This window comes from Lytechinus pictus, chromosome 13 (genome assembly GCF_037042905.1).
Source record: "Lytechinus pictus isolate F3 Inbred chromosome 13, Lp3.0, whole genome shotgun sequence".
Classification (NCBI taxonomy): Eukaryota; Metazoa; Echinodermata; class Echinoidea; order Temnopleuroida; family Toxopneustidae; genus Lytechinus; species Lytechinus pictus.
This window is the reverse complement of record NC_087257.1, coordinates 6,652,772-6,668,541: the sequence shown is the minus strand read 5'-3', so window position 1 is coordinate 6,668,541 and position 15,770 is coordinate 6,652,772. Positions and strand designations below refer to the sequence as shown.

The following is a 15,770-nucleotide window of genomic DNA, read 5'->3' as shown; positions in this document are numbered from 1 at the left end:
CTTAAACATTATAGTTATATAACTAAACAATTGATGTGAAAGCGAAGCACGAGCGGAAAATTTTGAGATTTAGATCTAAGAACGAGACACTCTATTCATGTTTTGTAAATCATGAAAAGGATGAGTAATTGGGGGTCTTCCTTACATTAATAATGCGAGTGCAAAGTGCAGCCAGAAAATGTTTATATACGTTTAATTTGAACTGATCGAAAGGTACTTGTAAATGACTGCTTGCACTTAGCCATGAAGACGTTAACTATTTAAACAAACAATTAACGCTGGCGCGAATCGCGTGCTGAAAAATTTTGACATTTCTACAAAAAGAATCGAAAATTTTAATAAATTTTTGTAATCGCGAACAGGGTAGCTCTATAACTAAGCAATTAATGCAAGCGAAGCGCGAGCAGAAAAATTCGAGAGTGTAGACCTAAATCATGAAAAGGATGAGTAATATGGGATCTTTCTACATTAATAATGCGAGCAGAAAACGTTTGATATTGTGATCTGAAAGTGGATAATGATTTAAATAGAGAACAAGTTAAATATCTGAATAAACATGCACGTGTTTCAGATTTAGACCTAGAATTATTTTACGCATTTTACACATCTTTTATCATGAAAAATCAAAGCAAGCGCGAGCTTAAACTTTTTGATATCCGATCTGAAAAAAGAGTCAATTTCAGCTTTATATTTCAAGCACTTTGTAGGAAAATTGTGAGGTGGATATGGATCGCACTTAATAAAGAGTTGATATTTTTCATTATTATTTGAGTTTTGACATAGGACCGGGACATCCTTAGGACATGTCATATGAAAATGATTACTATCTTCCTATTCCCCTTGCTAAGCGCGAGATGAAACAAAAGGGACAATTTAATGATTAAATTAATATATTATTTATTAATGCCTAATGAGGGCGAGAAATCTGATGATATTATGGCCTGAAAACTGGACATTTCAAGCACTTTTGCAATTATGAATAAAATACATCAGTTAAAATATTTTTCAACCATTAATGCGAGCGCAAATCGCGAGCCAAAGTCTTTGATAAACTGTCATGAAAATCAATATTGAGAAATACATAACGCGCCAATCAAAATGCGAGCGAGTAGCGTTATCTTTTCCGCTTTGACAATCAGACTTGAAAAGGGATATTTGTCAAACTAAACACACAAAAATAATAGGTACTTAATAAATCGAAATTTGCGAGCACTCAGCGCGAGCAGAAAATGTCAATATTCAGATCATAAAGCTCTCATTTTTACAGAGCACTTTAAAAAAATCAGTTTGTAAATCACACAAAATAATGAAAGTTCGATTTCCGAGGTGAAATATGTAATGTATATTGACTTCCAAACTTGATATTTAAGCTCCATATTGAACAATCACCTAACAGGCAATGCGAGCGCGAAGAGCGAGCGAAATTTTATATAGTGACACGAAAGATTCTTTTTATTTTCCAAGTCTTCCCCTCATCTTATTTTTTCACTCTGGAAAATTTGACAAGCAAAAAAAGAAGAAAAAAAGTTTTCACCCGAAATATAAGGTCATTTAGTCCAAAATACATGTATTATTTCGAATGTGAATGATGTATTTTTCTCCATCATAAAATACCAAAAATAGTAGGGGGGACATTTGATATTGTGTCCCCCCTACTATTTTTGGTAGGGGGGACACGTCCCCCCTGTCCCCCCTGGGATTTCCGCCCATGGTAGTTGACGGTCCTAATTAAATGTAACCCACTTGGCTTACCTTAAATTTGGTCTAGTGGGTGTTTGGTCCAATAGTCACTTGGTCTTAAATCTAATTTAGTCATATGTCCAGATAGGTTGCAGTTTTCATTTAATCTATCATTTGTTGTAGTTTGCCAAATTAATATTGTGATTCATATTTTTTTATTTATTCATATACCCTGAATGGTGTGGACCAAGTGGATATAAGACGATATGGAAATAAAATACCGCGAAATTAGACAAAAGGTGGTAATTGAGGTAAATGTTAACTTAGCCAAGAATGGTTATTGATATTCTGAGTCTGGACTTAGAAAGAGTTGTGCTTGATCACCTATTGAAGTCCATTAATGTCATTATTTACATACAGGACAAATGTCCCTTGAGTTTGTAAACAAATAGGAGCAACTGGATCGTCAACACAACGACATTTCAGAAATATTAAATAAATATTTTGAAAAGGCATGAGTTTTAGGTGTTAATATTGCTGACTTTCCATAGTTGTAGTTGGTCGGATCAGACCAAAACTCTTTGTAAGACGGGACCCTGTTTGTAGATAAACTAGGATTACATATTATCATGATGAGGATTGATTTCTTTCGATGATTTGGTGGAATCTATAGTTAATTCACATCATCATTTCAATTTACAATTGACATTAACCAAATGTTTAAGAATAAAAGCAGAAAATAGATAAACAGGATAGTGGACCAAATGGTTGTAGAGAAGGCGGCATTCAACAGTTGACCATTTTGACAGCAGCGCTAAAACTCAATCGTTTAGTTTTAGTTCGTGAATTATCCATTGGGAGGATGGCACTACTCTTCTGCGCATGTCCATGAGTGTAGTGACGTCGATCTCTTATTCGGATTTGGTATTGGTTGCTTTGATTGGTTAATTCAAGGGCGCTTAAAGTTATTATAACATCTGATCTACGCAGCGTTGATCACGAAAGGCCTCATTTTCATCTCGGTTTACTGAAATGGATCTTTATTATTACATAAAACGAGGAAGAGCACATTCTTTCATTGTTGATTTTATATTTGAACATTACTATTTCATTCAACAATCTTTAAAATTTTTCCCACCCCTCCCCTCACCCCACCAAGAAAAAAAATACAAATAATAGAATAAAAAACCGAATTAAAAAATATAAAGAAATAAATTAATGATATAAAATAAAGGAAATTAAATTAAATTGAATAAAAATAGGTGAGAGATTGTTGTTTGACAACCCCCCCCCCCCGAAAAAAAAAAAAAAAAAATAATGTTCTTAATCAATACTCCGAAAACTAGATTTCAAAAGGGAAACAAAGGCCAACGCATGGAAATATTTGCATGAATTTTTTAAGACAAGATCGGGCGCGTTCCCCTATGCCTGCCCCCGGCCGGATACTGACTAGTGATAAAAGTCTTAAACGCTGTGCCACTTGATTATGTGCTAAAAAGATAGCAAAATCCATTGCTCATGTTTTTTGCTTTCATGAATTTCGTAAACAGTAGCAGAAACCCCAAACATCTATACATTTTGGAAAAGCTAGGTAAAAACCTATTTTGTCTTCTTTTAGTAAAACCTGATTAGGATAGTCTGTGACGTGATTAATATTTGTATAGGTAAAATTAGATCACATATTTCATGGTGTTTATTCTATTCATGCTTAGAAGCTTTTGATTTATTCAATAAATTCATGACACAGTCTTGTGATTTCATGAGTTAAATACTGCAAGTGATTTGAATGACGATGAGAAATAAAGGTTGGGTGGAAGCGACATAGAAAAGAGGGAAGGGAATTGTCGAACTAGAAAATGTTCTTTTTCTGTTTTTTTATTTCATTTTAATTGTGATTCATAATATTGTATGATTGTAGGAAGCCATTTGAAAGAGAAAGAGAGGGAAAGAAAGAGAAATGTAGAGACATGCAGAGATGAAACGAGGGGGAGAGGGGGGAAAGAGGGGTTGTGAAGTTGCCATTATAATGTTCCTTATATACCGATTGTGAAAAGATAAACATGTTCGCTTGAGGCGAAACTACAAATACATATTTTAAAAATGCAATCACTGAACTGACAAAAAAAAACATCAGTTTGAGTACGAGTGAAAATAGTGTGGTTGGAAATCACTTTGGCAAATTATCGGGATGAACCCCATAGAGGGCGTACTAACTAAATTCACAAAAAACATGAAGCATGGATATTATAATAATCACTCATGAGCCGACACGACAGCGGACTTCTATCATGTCAATAGTACCAGCGTAGCTGAGGAGGAGGGGGAGGGGGGGGGGTGTCCACTGACATAATCGTGATGGCCTTTTTCTGTTTGTAAGTGTACGAACTGTGTCAGGTACGCCACTGACTGAATTTATCGTTATTTCTAATAAACATGGAATAAAAATATGAAAATAAATAGATGATTACAGGTGAAAAAATACATGAAAAATTAAATGGATAGGTAATTCAAACGTTTGTAAATTCCCTATGAGCCATAATAGAGGATCACCATGGAAAGTAAATCAAAACGTTCAAACTTTCAATTCTGTTTCATTTCGTAACCCATTTCATCCCCTCTTTAATTAGAATTAGCCTCATCATCATCCAATTTCATTCTGGTTTATTGATTGATTGATTGATTTTATTCGTCAAGAATATCACAAGAGATTACAATGAAATTGAAGAATACCTTGACAGGATAGCCCATGAAAGCCGAAAGGCTTATTTCCAATGGGGTCCTATAGTTAGTATAAAACATTAACATATTGTAACAAAAAGTATAAACTACAACAAGTACTGGAATATGGTAAAAAAAAATACATACATACATACATATCCATCAGTCAAATAATATGCAAACATCTGAAGCAAACAACAATCCTCCTAATATGTGAAACAAGATTATATTTTAACATACCCTAATGTATACATTATCTACAATACTAGAAACCAACTGTACAAAATGTTTGATTTTAATGTTAATATTGCTCTCGAGTAGCTTCCAGTTTTAGGTGCTTCTTTAATGCACTCTTAAATTGAGAAAATATTTTAACTGCTTTTACTTTATTAGGAAGAGCATTCCAAGATTGGATGCCATTAAAATAAAAAGTGTTCCCTATATGTCCTTCACGTTTTGGTAACACAAAATTAAAATTACTATTTCGAGTACCGTACCTATGGATATTTGATACACGGGTGAAATTATTTGCTATATAATGATCTAATGTATCCGAATAGAATATTTTATGCACGTGGTGTAGTACTAATTGTTGTGATCTGTGATCTACATGAAGTAATCCTGCCTTTTCAAGTTCATTACATCCGACATGTGCTCTTGGTCCTAAAACATTTATGTATCTCACAATTTTATTTTGAATTATTCTTAGCTTTTTCTTATCCGTAACACCCAGACTACCGTACCAAGCCGCATTAGCATAGTCGAATAGACATTGTATTAAAGCAAAGCATAAAATACGTCTAGACTTTATATTCAAACAGGTTTGATATCTATACAAAAATTTTAAGCGCGAATTTGCCTTTTTGACGATGGAGTCTACCAAACCCGTCCATGATAGGTTACTTGTCAAATTAATTCCCAAATATTTCACTGAATCTTTTCTTTCAATTACCTGATTATTATATGAAACCTTGAAATCGTGTGTATATCTAAGCTGTCGTTTCGAACAAAATAAAATGCTTTCTGTTTTCCCAACGTGTAAACTAAGCTTGTTGTCAGACATCCATTCAATGCAATTTGCCAAATCTGCACTAAGTTTTTTATCAATTATCTTGGGATTTGTATCCGAATAAAGCAAGACACTATCATCAGCATATACAATTAATTTAGATTCGTTAATACAAGTAGACATATCATTGATGTATGACATAAAAAGAATGGGGCCTAAAATGCTTCCTTGAGGGACTCCGCATTTAATAGGCAGTGAATCAGAAATAACCGTCTGCATGGTAACTACCTGATGACGGTTAGATAAATATGATCTAAACCATGTCACAGTGGAGAGTCTAAACCCATCACTTCTAATTTCTTCAAAAGTATGTTATGATTTACAGTGTTGTAGTAAAAATTTCTGAGTTTATTTTTAGGATATCAAAGAAGCCTGAAATACTTTTATGTGATACTGTGTAAAACAAGAATCAAAAACACTTTTATGTGATACTGTGTAAAAAAAGAATCAAAAGCAATTTGGATTTTTTTTAGCTGGACGCAAAGAAATTTCCACCTGTTATTATTAAAGACAGTATTTTCCGGAACAGCAGGTGAATTTCAAAAGAAAGCATTCCCAATACGTGTTGAACCCTAAGAGACACGGACTTAGTAATAATATGTAAATAATGTTTTTCTTGGTTACGAAAAATGACCAATTAGATCTCGCCCTGTAAGGGCGGTTTCGTGCGTTCTTAATTAACGATACGAGACTCTTAAAAAAAGCCCGGTTGCTGATACTTCAGCAGAGTCGTCTGTGTTCAATTTTGGTTACATCTTTTTCTATGGGGATTTGAACCAATATCTCCCCCGAGACCGTCGGCTTAGCTCCCGACAGCGTACTTCACCGATGCTGTCTGGGCTCGTCATTTTGTAAAGGAGAATTAATGGACTCCTGGTTTAGCTGACTTTTTACTTCTTTTTCCTGATGTTTATCGGGTATGTACGTTTAATATTTATAACAACATTTAGCCTATAGTAAAAAGAGATATTTGATATAACTAATTTCTTGACAAAGTATTTGTACTGAAGAAATTATGCCGAGTACATTTGTAGACAACTTTATTTTTGTATAAAGTGTCATCCACATGAAATGTCGAATATTATAAGCAAAAATAGATCTTTGAAATTATTTACGTTGATTTATATGTCATTGCAGACAGCTTAGTATTTAAGCGATCTTCAGTTGTCGGTATTATGGAGAGTTTTCCGATGTATGCTATACTTGATAGTGAACATTGTTATTTGACCTTGACATTATGAAAGTCATTCTCGTCGAATTTCTTAAAGGCATATAGCCTGGTTTTACATGATGTACTTTTATATTTTGTTTAGAATTGCTGCTAAATAGACAATTCTCACTGTCATTATTATGAGATGATAAATTATATCTTTACACGTTTTGAGGTCGTTTATCTGTGTTCGACGACGATAAGTGTATTAGGACACTGTTTGTTTTATTTTGATAATTGTCAGGTTCCACTGAGACCCTCACCATAGACGAGTTTTTGTCCTACATGACATCGATCGAGGATCCATCTAGACTGCTTTTCCACTCTCCGTTGTATACGACAGGCCTAGCTACGTATTCCACCATTCCAAGTTCAGGTCGAACTCAATTCGCCAAGTAGATGGAACTGTCAACTTTTCAACGCTTTGGCCTATTTTGGAGTTTATATCCTATTTTATTAAATAATTAATTGCTCTGTTATAATTCCTTTGAATATACGACATAACTTTATTTACTGTCTTCAGATATTTGATATATCATACAGGCATTTCTTTGAGTTGTAAACACTCTGTAAATTTGTCAAAGAAAACATTCGAATCATTTTAATTATAAATCGAAGTCATCGAACTAATTATTTTGTCAAGTGCTTATTTTTCTTGAATGATCACGTTTAGCTAAAAAGTTGGGGTGTTTGAGTCGCCGTGCTTGTTGTTGCTTGTTTAGTTTTCCCCCTGTTTTTTCCTAGTCCCATTGATTGGTGTGTTTGATTTGTCTTTGTTTTTAAAAAGAAACATAATATTTTCTCCACCAAATTCACCAAAATACTCAGATCCGTCCCAACAAAATGCTGATCCCGACGTGATCTGAAAGGGAGCTACAAAATAGTAACCCTTAACCCTTATAGCGGCGAAACAGATTTTATATAATATACATAGTATATTTAAAGACGTGATCTTTCAGGATAGATAACGCACATCGGAGTTGAAGGAATTAGAATAAGACTGTCATATTCTTATTAATATAGGAACAGTGTAATAGGTAAGTGCAGTGGTTGTACGCTCGCGCTCTTTCACAATGTCACAAGAAGATGCCGACGCGAAGTCTACTGCTGACTCTGAGAGCATACTTGGAGCAGTTGCTTTAAAGCTGCCGCCATTCTGGCGAAACGATCCGGAGGTATGGTTCGCGCAAGCGGAAGCCCAATTTGCCACGCGCAATATCGTAGTTGAGAGTACAAAATACTCTTACGTTATCGCGACACTACCACCCGAGGTAGCACAGGACATTCGCGACGTCCTGATAAACCCCCCTGTTAGTGAGCCATATACGACGCTAAAGAAAAAGATCATATCGCGAACGACGGAATCGGAACAGAGAAGAGTACAAATGTTACTCACAGAAGAAGAACTCGGAGACCGAAAACCTTCTCAATTATTGCGGCGCATGGAACAACTCGTCGGAGATCAGAAATTAGAAAGCGGTATACTTAGGCAGTTATTCTTACAACGCTTGCCGCCTAATGTTAGACTGATCTTAGCCTCCACGAGTGAGTCGCTAGCGCTATCGGATCTGGCCGTATTGGCAGATAGAATTCTCGAAGCGCACGTGCCTGTCGTGAACACCGTGGCGCCGGTGATTGATGCAGGGTCACATGCTATCACGGTTAAGCCAGCCCAATCCGGAGATATACAGGGTGCGAATTCAAACCTTGTAAGGCAAATTGCGGATTTGACAAAGCTCGTTCGCGAGTTAGCCACAGCCGTAGGGCAATTGAAACACGACCGTAGTCGTAGTCGAAATCGTAGTAGAAGCAAGACTCGTGATAAACGTGATTCCACGCCCGTCAGTGAATCGCCCGAAGATAGAGGATATTGTTGGTATCATTCTCAATATGCTGAGAACGCGCATCGCTGCAAGGCACCCTGCAATTGGAATAGTCAGGGAAACGCATAGACCAGAGGGTTGGGGCGACAAACCCCACTGGTCAACCGGATAGTCGCCTATTTTACATTAATGATATTAATTCGCGAAAGAAATTTCTGGTTGACACAGGCGCGGCTGTGTCGGTAATCCTCCCGACAAAGCAACAGAGGGTTAAACCTTCTACCTTGAAACTACGCGCAGCTAATGGTTCGCGCATCACAACTTACGGACAACAGTCGCTTACGCTAGATTTAGGCGTACGTCGCAGCTGCCGTTGGATATTTATCATAGCTGACGTAACCATGCCTATTTTAGGTGCGGACTTTCTGCACCATTTTCAATTTCTTATTGACATGGCAAAGCCGAGGCTTATTGATCCCCTAACGAACATGCAAGTGTCAGGTAGACATACGGACACTGTGTCACTTAGTCCCGTATTTGACACGCCTGAAGCTATTGATGCTTACACGAAGATGTTGCGTGATGAATACGCTGATATCACGATACCCGTATACCGTTCGCAGGACGTTAAGCATAATGTGGTACACCACATTGTAACGCGAGGACAACCCGTTACGGCTAGGCCGCGTAGACTCACCGGAGACAAGTTAGACATAGCTCGTAATGAATTCCAGCATATGCTTGATTTAGGCATAATTAGGCCGTCTAGTAGCCAATGGGCATCGCCGTTACACATGGTGCCGAAAAAGACTGCCGGTGATTGGAGACCTTGCGGTGATTACAGGGCACTTAACAAGGCTACCGTACCCGACCGCTACCCTGTACCCCATATTCAGGACTTCACCGCGAATTTGAATGGAAAGCGCATATTTTCCAAGATAGATTTAGTTCGTGCGTATCACCAGATACCCGTCGCGCCAGACGATATTTGCAAGACGGCTATATGTACACCTTTTGGCCTTTATGAATTCGAACGAATGCCGTTCGGTCTGCGTAATGCTGCACAATCTTTTCAGAGGTTCATAGATCAGGTCATTCGTGGATTACCGTTCGTATATGCTTATATAGATGACTTACTTGTAGCTAGCGATAGTGAGCTAGAGCATGAACGCCACCTACGTCTGCTCTTTGAAAGACTTAGGGAGTTTGGTGTTGTCGTCAACCCAAACAAGTGCGTTTTTGGCCGATCGGAGCTAGAATTTCTAGGTCACCGTATCAACCGCGATGGAGTCAGTCCACTCCCGGACAAAGTGGATGCGATTCGGAACTGCACTGTCCCCACGACATTGAAGCAGTTGCGAGGATTTATCGGGTTAGTGAACTTTTACCGTAGATTTATACCTAACTGCGCGCATATCCTCATGCCTCTCACGGACCTCCTGCGCAATCGTAAGAAGCGATCTAAGAAACCGCTAGATTGGTCGCCTGCTTGTACGGCCGCTTTCGTTGAAGTCAAAGAGAAGCTAGCGCAGATTACGTTATTGGCCTATCCAAATTCAGATTATCCTCTGAGTTTGATGGTCGACGCATCAGACCGTGCTATTGGTGGAGTTATTCAGCAACTCCACGACAATGCATGGGAGCCGATTGCATTCTTCTCGCGGAAATTGCTACCTGCTGAAACAAGGTATAGCGCATTCGGGCGAGAGTTGCTGGCCATTTATTTGGCAATTAAGCATTTTCGGTATATGCTAGAAGGTCGTCCTTTCTGTGTTTATACCGACCATAAACCTTTAACATACGCATTAAACGCCAAGCCAGATCGTCATAGCCCCCGCGAAATTCGGCAGTTGGATTTCATATCGCAATTCACCACAGACATCAGATATGTCAAAGGTCAAGACAATGTGGTGGCTGACACCCTATCTCGACCCGATATCAGCGCCTTGCATACCGAATCTCGGATCGATTTCACGGATATTGCGGAAGCACAAGAAACCGATTCAGAATTGCAAGCGTATCTCAATTCAGAGGTCAATTCTAGTATGGTGCTAAAAAAAGTACCAAGGCTCACCACTGGTGGCTCGATCGTATGCGATACTTCTCACGGACTCACCCGTCCTTTCGTCCCGAAGATTCATAGGAGGGCAGTTTTCAATGCTATCCATGGACTCTCTCATCCAGGAGTCCGAGCAACACAGCGTGCGATTACCGCTCGTTACGTATGGCCCGGGATTAATAAGGATGTGTGCAAATGGGCCCGAGAATGTCTACCGTGTCAGAGGTCAAAGACTAATAGACATGTAAAAGCCCCACAAGGGACTTTTAGTACCCCAGATGCGCGTTTCGCACACGTTCATCTGGATCTCGTTGGTCCGTTGCCCCATTCGAATGGTTATACATACCTACTTACGTGTATAGACCGTTTTACCAGATGGCCGGAAGCCATCCCGATAACCGATATTACCGCGGAAACGGTTGCCAAAACCTTCGTAGAAAGGTGGGTTGCCATGTTTGGTACACCCAGCTCTGTCACCACAGATCGTGGTAGGCAGTTCGAATCACGCCTTTTCGCGGAACTAACTAAGTTGTTAGGTACAACCCGCATCCGAACAACCGCCTATCATCCTGCGGCAAACGGGATGGTAGAGAGATTTCACCGTCAACTCAAGGCTGCTTTGAAGGCTTACGAAGATCCTTCTCGATGGAGTGAACAATTACCTTTGACACTCCTGGGTATCCGTTCTACCATTAAAGCAGATTTGTCATGCTCATCAGCAGAGCTAGTTTTCGGGACAACTCTGAGATTACCCGGACAGTTCGTTACGGCTGAGCGAACTGATGTAGATCCGAGTGACTACATATCCCGGTTACGTAGACACATGGCGTCATGTACACTTACCCCTACTAGAGCGAAGCAAGGATCGACGCATATCCCTAGAGATCTTTTCTCGTGCTCGCATGTATTTGTTAGGGTAGATTCCGTTCGCAAACCGCTACAACAGCCATACAAAGGACCGTATAAGGTGCTAAAGCGCAAAGACCGCTTTTTCACGCTTGACATTGATGGCAAACGCGATCAGATTTGCATAGATCGTTTGAAAGTAGCATACATTGAAAATCAAGAAAGTCTGGAAGAAAGCCTATCAAAATCGAAAAGTATCGTTAAAGGCAGAATTCCAAGCTCGGTGGTAAAGAGTGCAGTGCAGAGTTCGCGCACGAGTACACCCACTGCACCTATCCGAAAAACTCGATCTGGACGACATGTTCGATTTCCAGAGCGTTATATTGCAGTTTGTTAATTATCATAATTATGTATGACTCATCATACTTTGTAGTTCTGTTTATTGTAAATGGATTGTCGTAAGTAAGACATATTCATGACTTCCTTACTAGGAGGGGATTTTATGTAGTAAAAATTTCTGAGTTTATTTTTAGGATATCAAAGAAGCCTGAAATACTTTTATGTGATACTGTGTAAAACAAGAATCAAAAACACTTTTATGTGATACTGTGTAAAAAAAAGAATCAAAAGCAATTTGGATTTTTTTTAGTTGGACGCAAAGAAATTTCCACCTGTTATTATTAAAGACAGTATTTTCCGGAACAGCAGGTGAATTTCAAAAGAAAGCATTCCCAATACGTGTTGAACCCTAAGAGACACGGACTTAGTAATAATATGTAAATAATGTTTTTCTTGGTTACGAAAAATGACCAATTAGATCTCGCCCTGTAAGGGCGGTTTCGTGCGTTCTTAATTAACGATACGAGACTCTTAAAAAAAGCCCGGTTGCTGATACTTCAGCAGAGTCGTCTGTGTTCAATTTTGGTTACATCTTTTTCTATGGGGATTTGAACCAATATCTCCCCCGAGACCGTCGGCTTAGCTCCCGACAGCGTACTTCACCGATGCTGTCTGGGCTCGTCATTTTGTAAAGGAGAATTAATGGACTCCTGGTTTAGCTGACTTTTTACTTCTTTTTCCTGATGTTTATCGGGTATGTACGTTTAATATTTATAACAACATTTAGCCTATAGTAAAAAGAGATATTTGATATAACTAATTTCTTGACAAAGTATTTGTACTGAAGAAATTATGCCGAGTACATTTGTAGACAACTTTATTTTTGTATAAAGTGTCATCCACATGAAATGTCGAATATTATAAGCAAAAATAGATCTTTGAAATTATTTACGTTGATTTATATGTCATTGCAGACAGCTTAGTATTTAAGCGATCTTCAGTTGTCGGTATTATGGAGAGTTTTCCGATGTATGCTATACTTGATAGTGAACATTGTTATTTGACCTTGACATTATGAAAGTCATTCTCGTCGAATTTCTTAAAGGCATATAGCCTGGTTTTACATGATGTACTTTTATATTTTGTTTAGAATTGCTGCTAAATAGACAATTCTCACTGTCATTATTATGAGATGATAAATTATATCTTTACACGTTTTGAGGTCGTTTATCTGTGTTCGACGACGATAAGTGTATTAGGACACTGTTTGTTTTATTTTGATAATTGTCAGGTTCCACTGAGACCCTCACCATAGACGAGTTTTTGTCCTACATGACATCGATCGAGGATCCATCTAGACTGCTTTTCCACTCTCCGTTGTATACGACAGGCCTAGCCACGTATTCCACCATTCCAAGTTCAGGTCGAACTCAATTCGCCAAGTAGATGGAACTGTCAACTTCTCAACGCTTTGGCCTATTTTGGAGTTTATATCCTATTTTATTAAACAATTAATTGCTCTGTTATAATTCCTTTGAATATACGACATAACTTTATTTACTGTCTTCAGATATTTGATATATCATACAGGCATTTCTTTGAGTTGTAAACACTCTGTAAATTTGTCAAAGAAAACATTCGAATCATTTTAATTATAAATCGAAGTCATCGAACTAATTATTTTGTCAAGTGCTTATTTTTCTTGAATGATCACGTTTAGCTAAAAAGTTGGGGTGTTTGAGTCGCCGTGCTTGTTGTTGCTTGTTTAGTTTTCCCCCTGTTTTTTCCTAGTCCCATTGATTGGTGTGTTTGATTTGTCTTTGTTTTTAAAAAGAAACATAATATTTTCTCCACCAAATTCACCAAAATACTCAGATCCGTCCCAACAGTGTCAAAGGCTTTTTGTAAGTCTAGGAGAACCATTCCAACCATGCGCCCATGTGACATTTCGTTCCTGATAAAATCTGTTAAATGTATTAAACAAGTTTCAGTGGAATATCCGCTACGAAAGCCGGACTGAAATTTATATATTATCTTGGTTTCTTGAAAGTATTTCTCCACTTGAGCATGAACAGATTTTTCCTAGATTTTCGACACTACACTTAATACACTTGGTCAGTTTTATCTTTCTTTTTATGTAGCGGGGTAACTTTTGCAAATTTCATATCATCAGGAAAGGTAGAAGACATAAGAGATAAATTAATAATATAATTCAAAGGTTTGTACAAATTTCTTGCCCCATCTTTTAGAAATCTTGCAGGTATCATATCTAGACCAGTACTTTTTGATATTTTCAACCTATTTAGTTCATCTAAAACAAATTTTTCTGTTACAGGGGAAAAATGAAAACTACTTTTTGAAATACCCTTTTCTTCATAAAACTTTTGAAATTGGTCACTTTCTGCATGAAATTTGTTTGTATTTACTGGTAATTTACAAACTAGCTTGTCGGCCACAGTCGTAAAGTAACAATTAAACTCGTTTGCAATTTTAGCCTTATCATGACTTAATTCACCTTGCACGTTAATAACCGTTTTTTGATCAGATTTCCTTTTACTTTTTAGACCTAAACCTTTCAAATTCTTCCACAATTTTCTAGAGTCATGTTTGTTTTCTCCGATTTGTTCTTGAAAGTATTCGTTTTTGGCACTTCTTACCTTTCTTTGAACTAAATTCCTTAAAACTTTATATTTTCTTTCAAGGTCTAAATTGCCAAGATTCCTTTTCATACTTTTATAAGCTACATTTCTTTCTTTAATTAAAACAATAATTTCATGGTTCATCCATTTTTCAGTTGATTGCTTAATTCTTACCTCTTTCAGAGGTGCGCTGATATCTATAATTGATAGGAACATAGATTTAAAATTTGCCCAAGCCATATTTACATCGTTACATTCAGTTACCTTGGACCAGTCTGATCGGAATAAATTTAAGTTGAAATTATCTATATTATAACCTTTTAATCTCCTGATGGATACAGTTCTGTGGTTTCCAAATACGGGCCTAACAATCTTTCTTGAACAATAAATTAATAAATGATCACTTATACCTAGGTCAATAACACCACTTTGACAAATATGCTCTACTTTACTACATAATATGTGATCTATCAGGGAGGAAGATGTCGGACTTGTACGTGTGGGCAGCTTTACAAGTTGGCTTAAACCACTTAGATTAAGTATATTCTCATATTTCTGGGATAAAGGAGACTTTTTCAAAAGGCAAATATTCATGTCCCCTAAGACTATAATCTCCTCATCTTTTTTATTTTTTCTATAGTGTCAGAGAGTGATTCAATGAAATTATTATCTTTAGGGGGTCTGTAAAGAGCACCCAGTGTAATGGGCTTTGTCCGAGGCAATAGAATATTGATCCACAATGATTCAATATTGCTTGAAGTCAAGTCATCTCTTGTATTAAATGCAATGTCGTTTCTTATGTACAGACAAACACCATCACCTAGCCCACATTCACGATCTTTACGTAATATACAGTATCCATCTATGCATACTTCTTCATCATTTACAGATGAGTTTAACCATGTTTCAGTGATGGCAATAATAACTATTTTACGTTTAGAAAAAAGAAGCCGAATTTCGGATATTTTATTCAATATTGATCTCACGTTTAAATGAATGAAATGCAACCCTTTTGTTTCAAACTTTTCTTCAAAGGACTCATACACTGTTGTTTTATCAGAAGGTGGGCTATTATTTACATGTTTAGTGGGAGGCAAAAGCGGTTCGGTATGACCAACAATTGTTTTAATGGGGTGCAAGAATAAGGAATCACAAAAAGGTGGTAAAGAGCATGTTAAGCAAGTCCAACATTCATTAGGGTTATAATATAATCTTGTGTACTCCTGATCACTTATGCCTTCACATTTGGAATGGTGCCACTTATTACAAGTAGAACACAGAAGGCCAGTTTGGTTTTTCTTCACAGGCTTTTGACATTTTCTACATGGAAATTTATAATTTGGACCAGGATTTGTTTCCACATCCCCAGATAATAACAAAAGATAAC

At 37.4% G+C, this 15,770-nt stretch overlaps 1 protein-coding gene across 1 annotated transcript; it reads left to right on the top strand.

Moving 5' to 3' along the window:
* Positions 1–7,750: 7,750 nt before the first annotated feature.
* Positions 7,751–8,629, top strand: LOC129280064 (uncharacterized). Its single transcript, XM_054916119.2, has one exon. It carries the CDS (start codon positions 7,751–7,753, stop codon positions 8,627–8,629), a length of 879 nt encoding a protein of 292 aa, XP_054772094.2.
* The last annotated feature ends 7,141 nt before the right edge of the window (positions 8,630–15,770 follow it).

What these genes read in the sequence shown, in the direction of transcription:
- LOC129280064 (XM_054916119.2), top strand. Translation starts at nt 7,751, where the DNA reads ATGTCACAAGAAGATGCCGACGCGAAGTCTACTGCTGACTCTGAGAGC.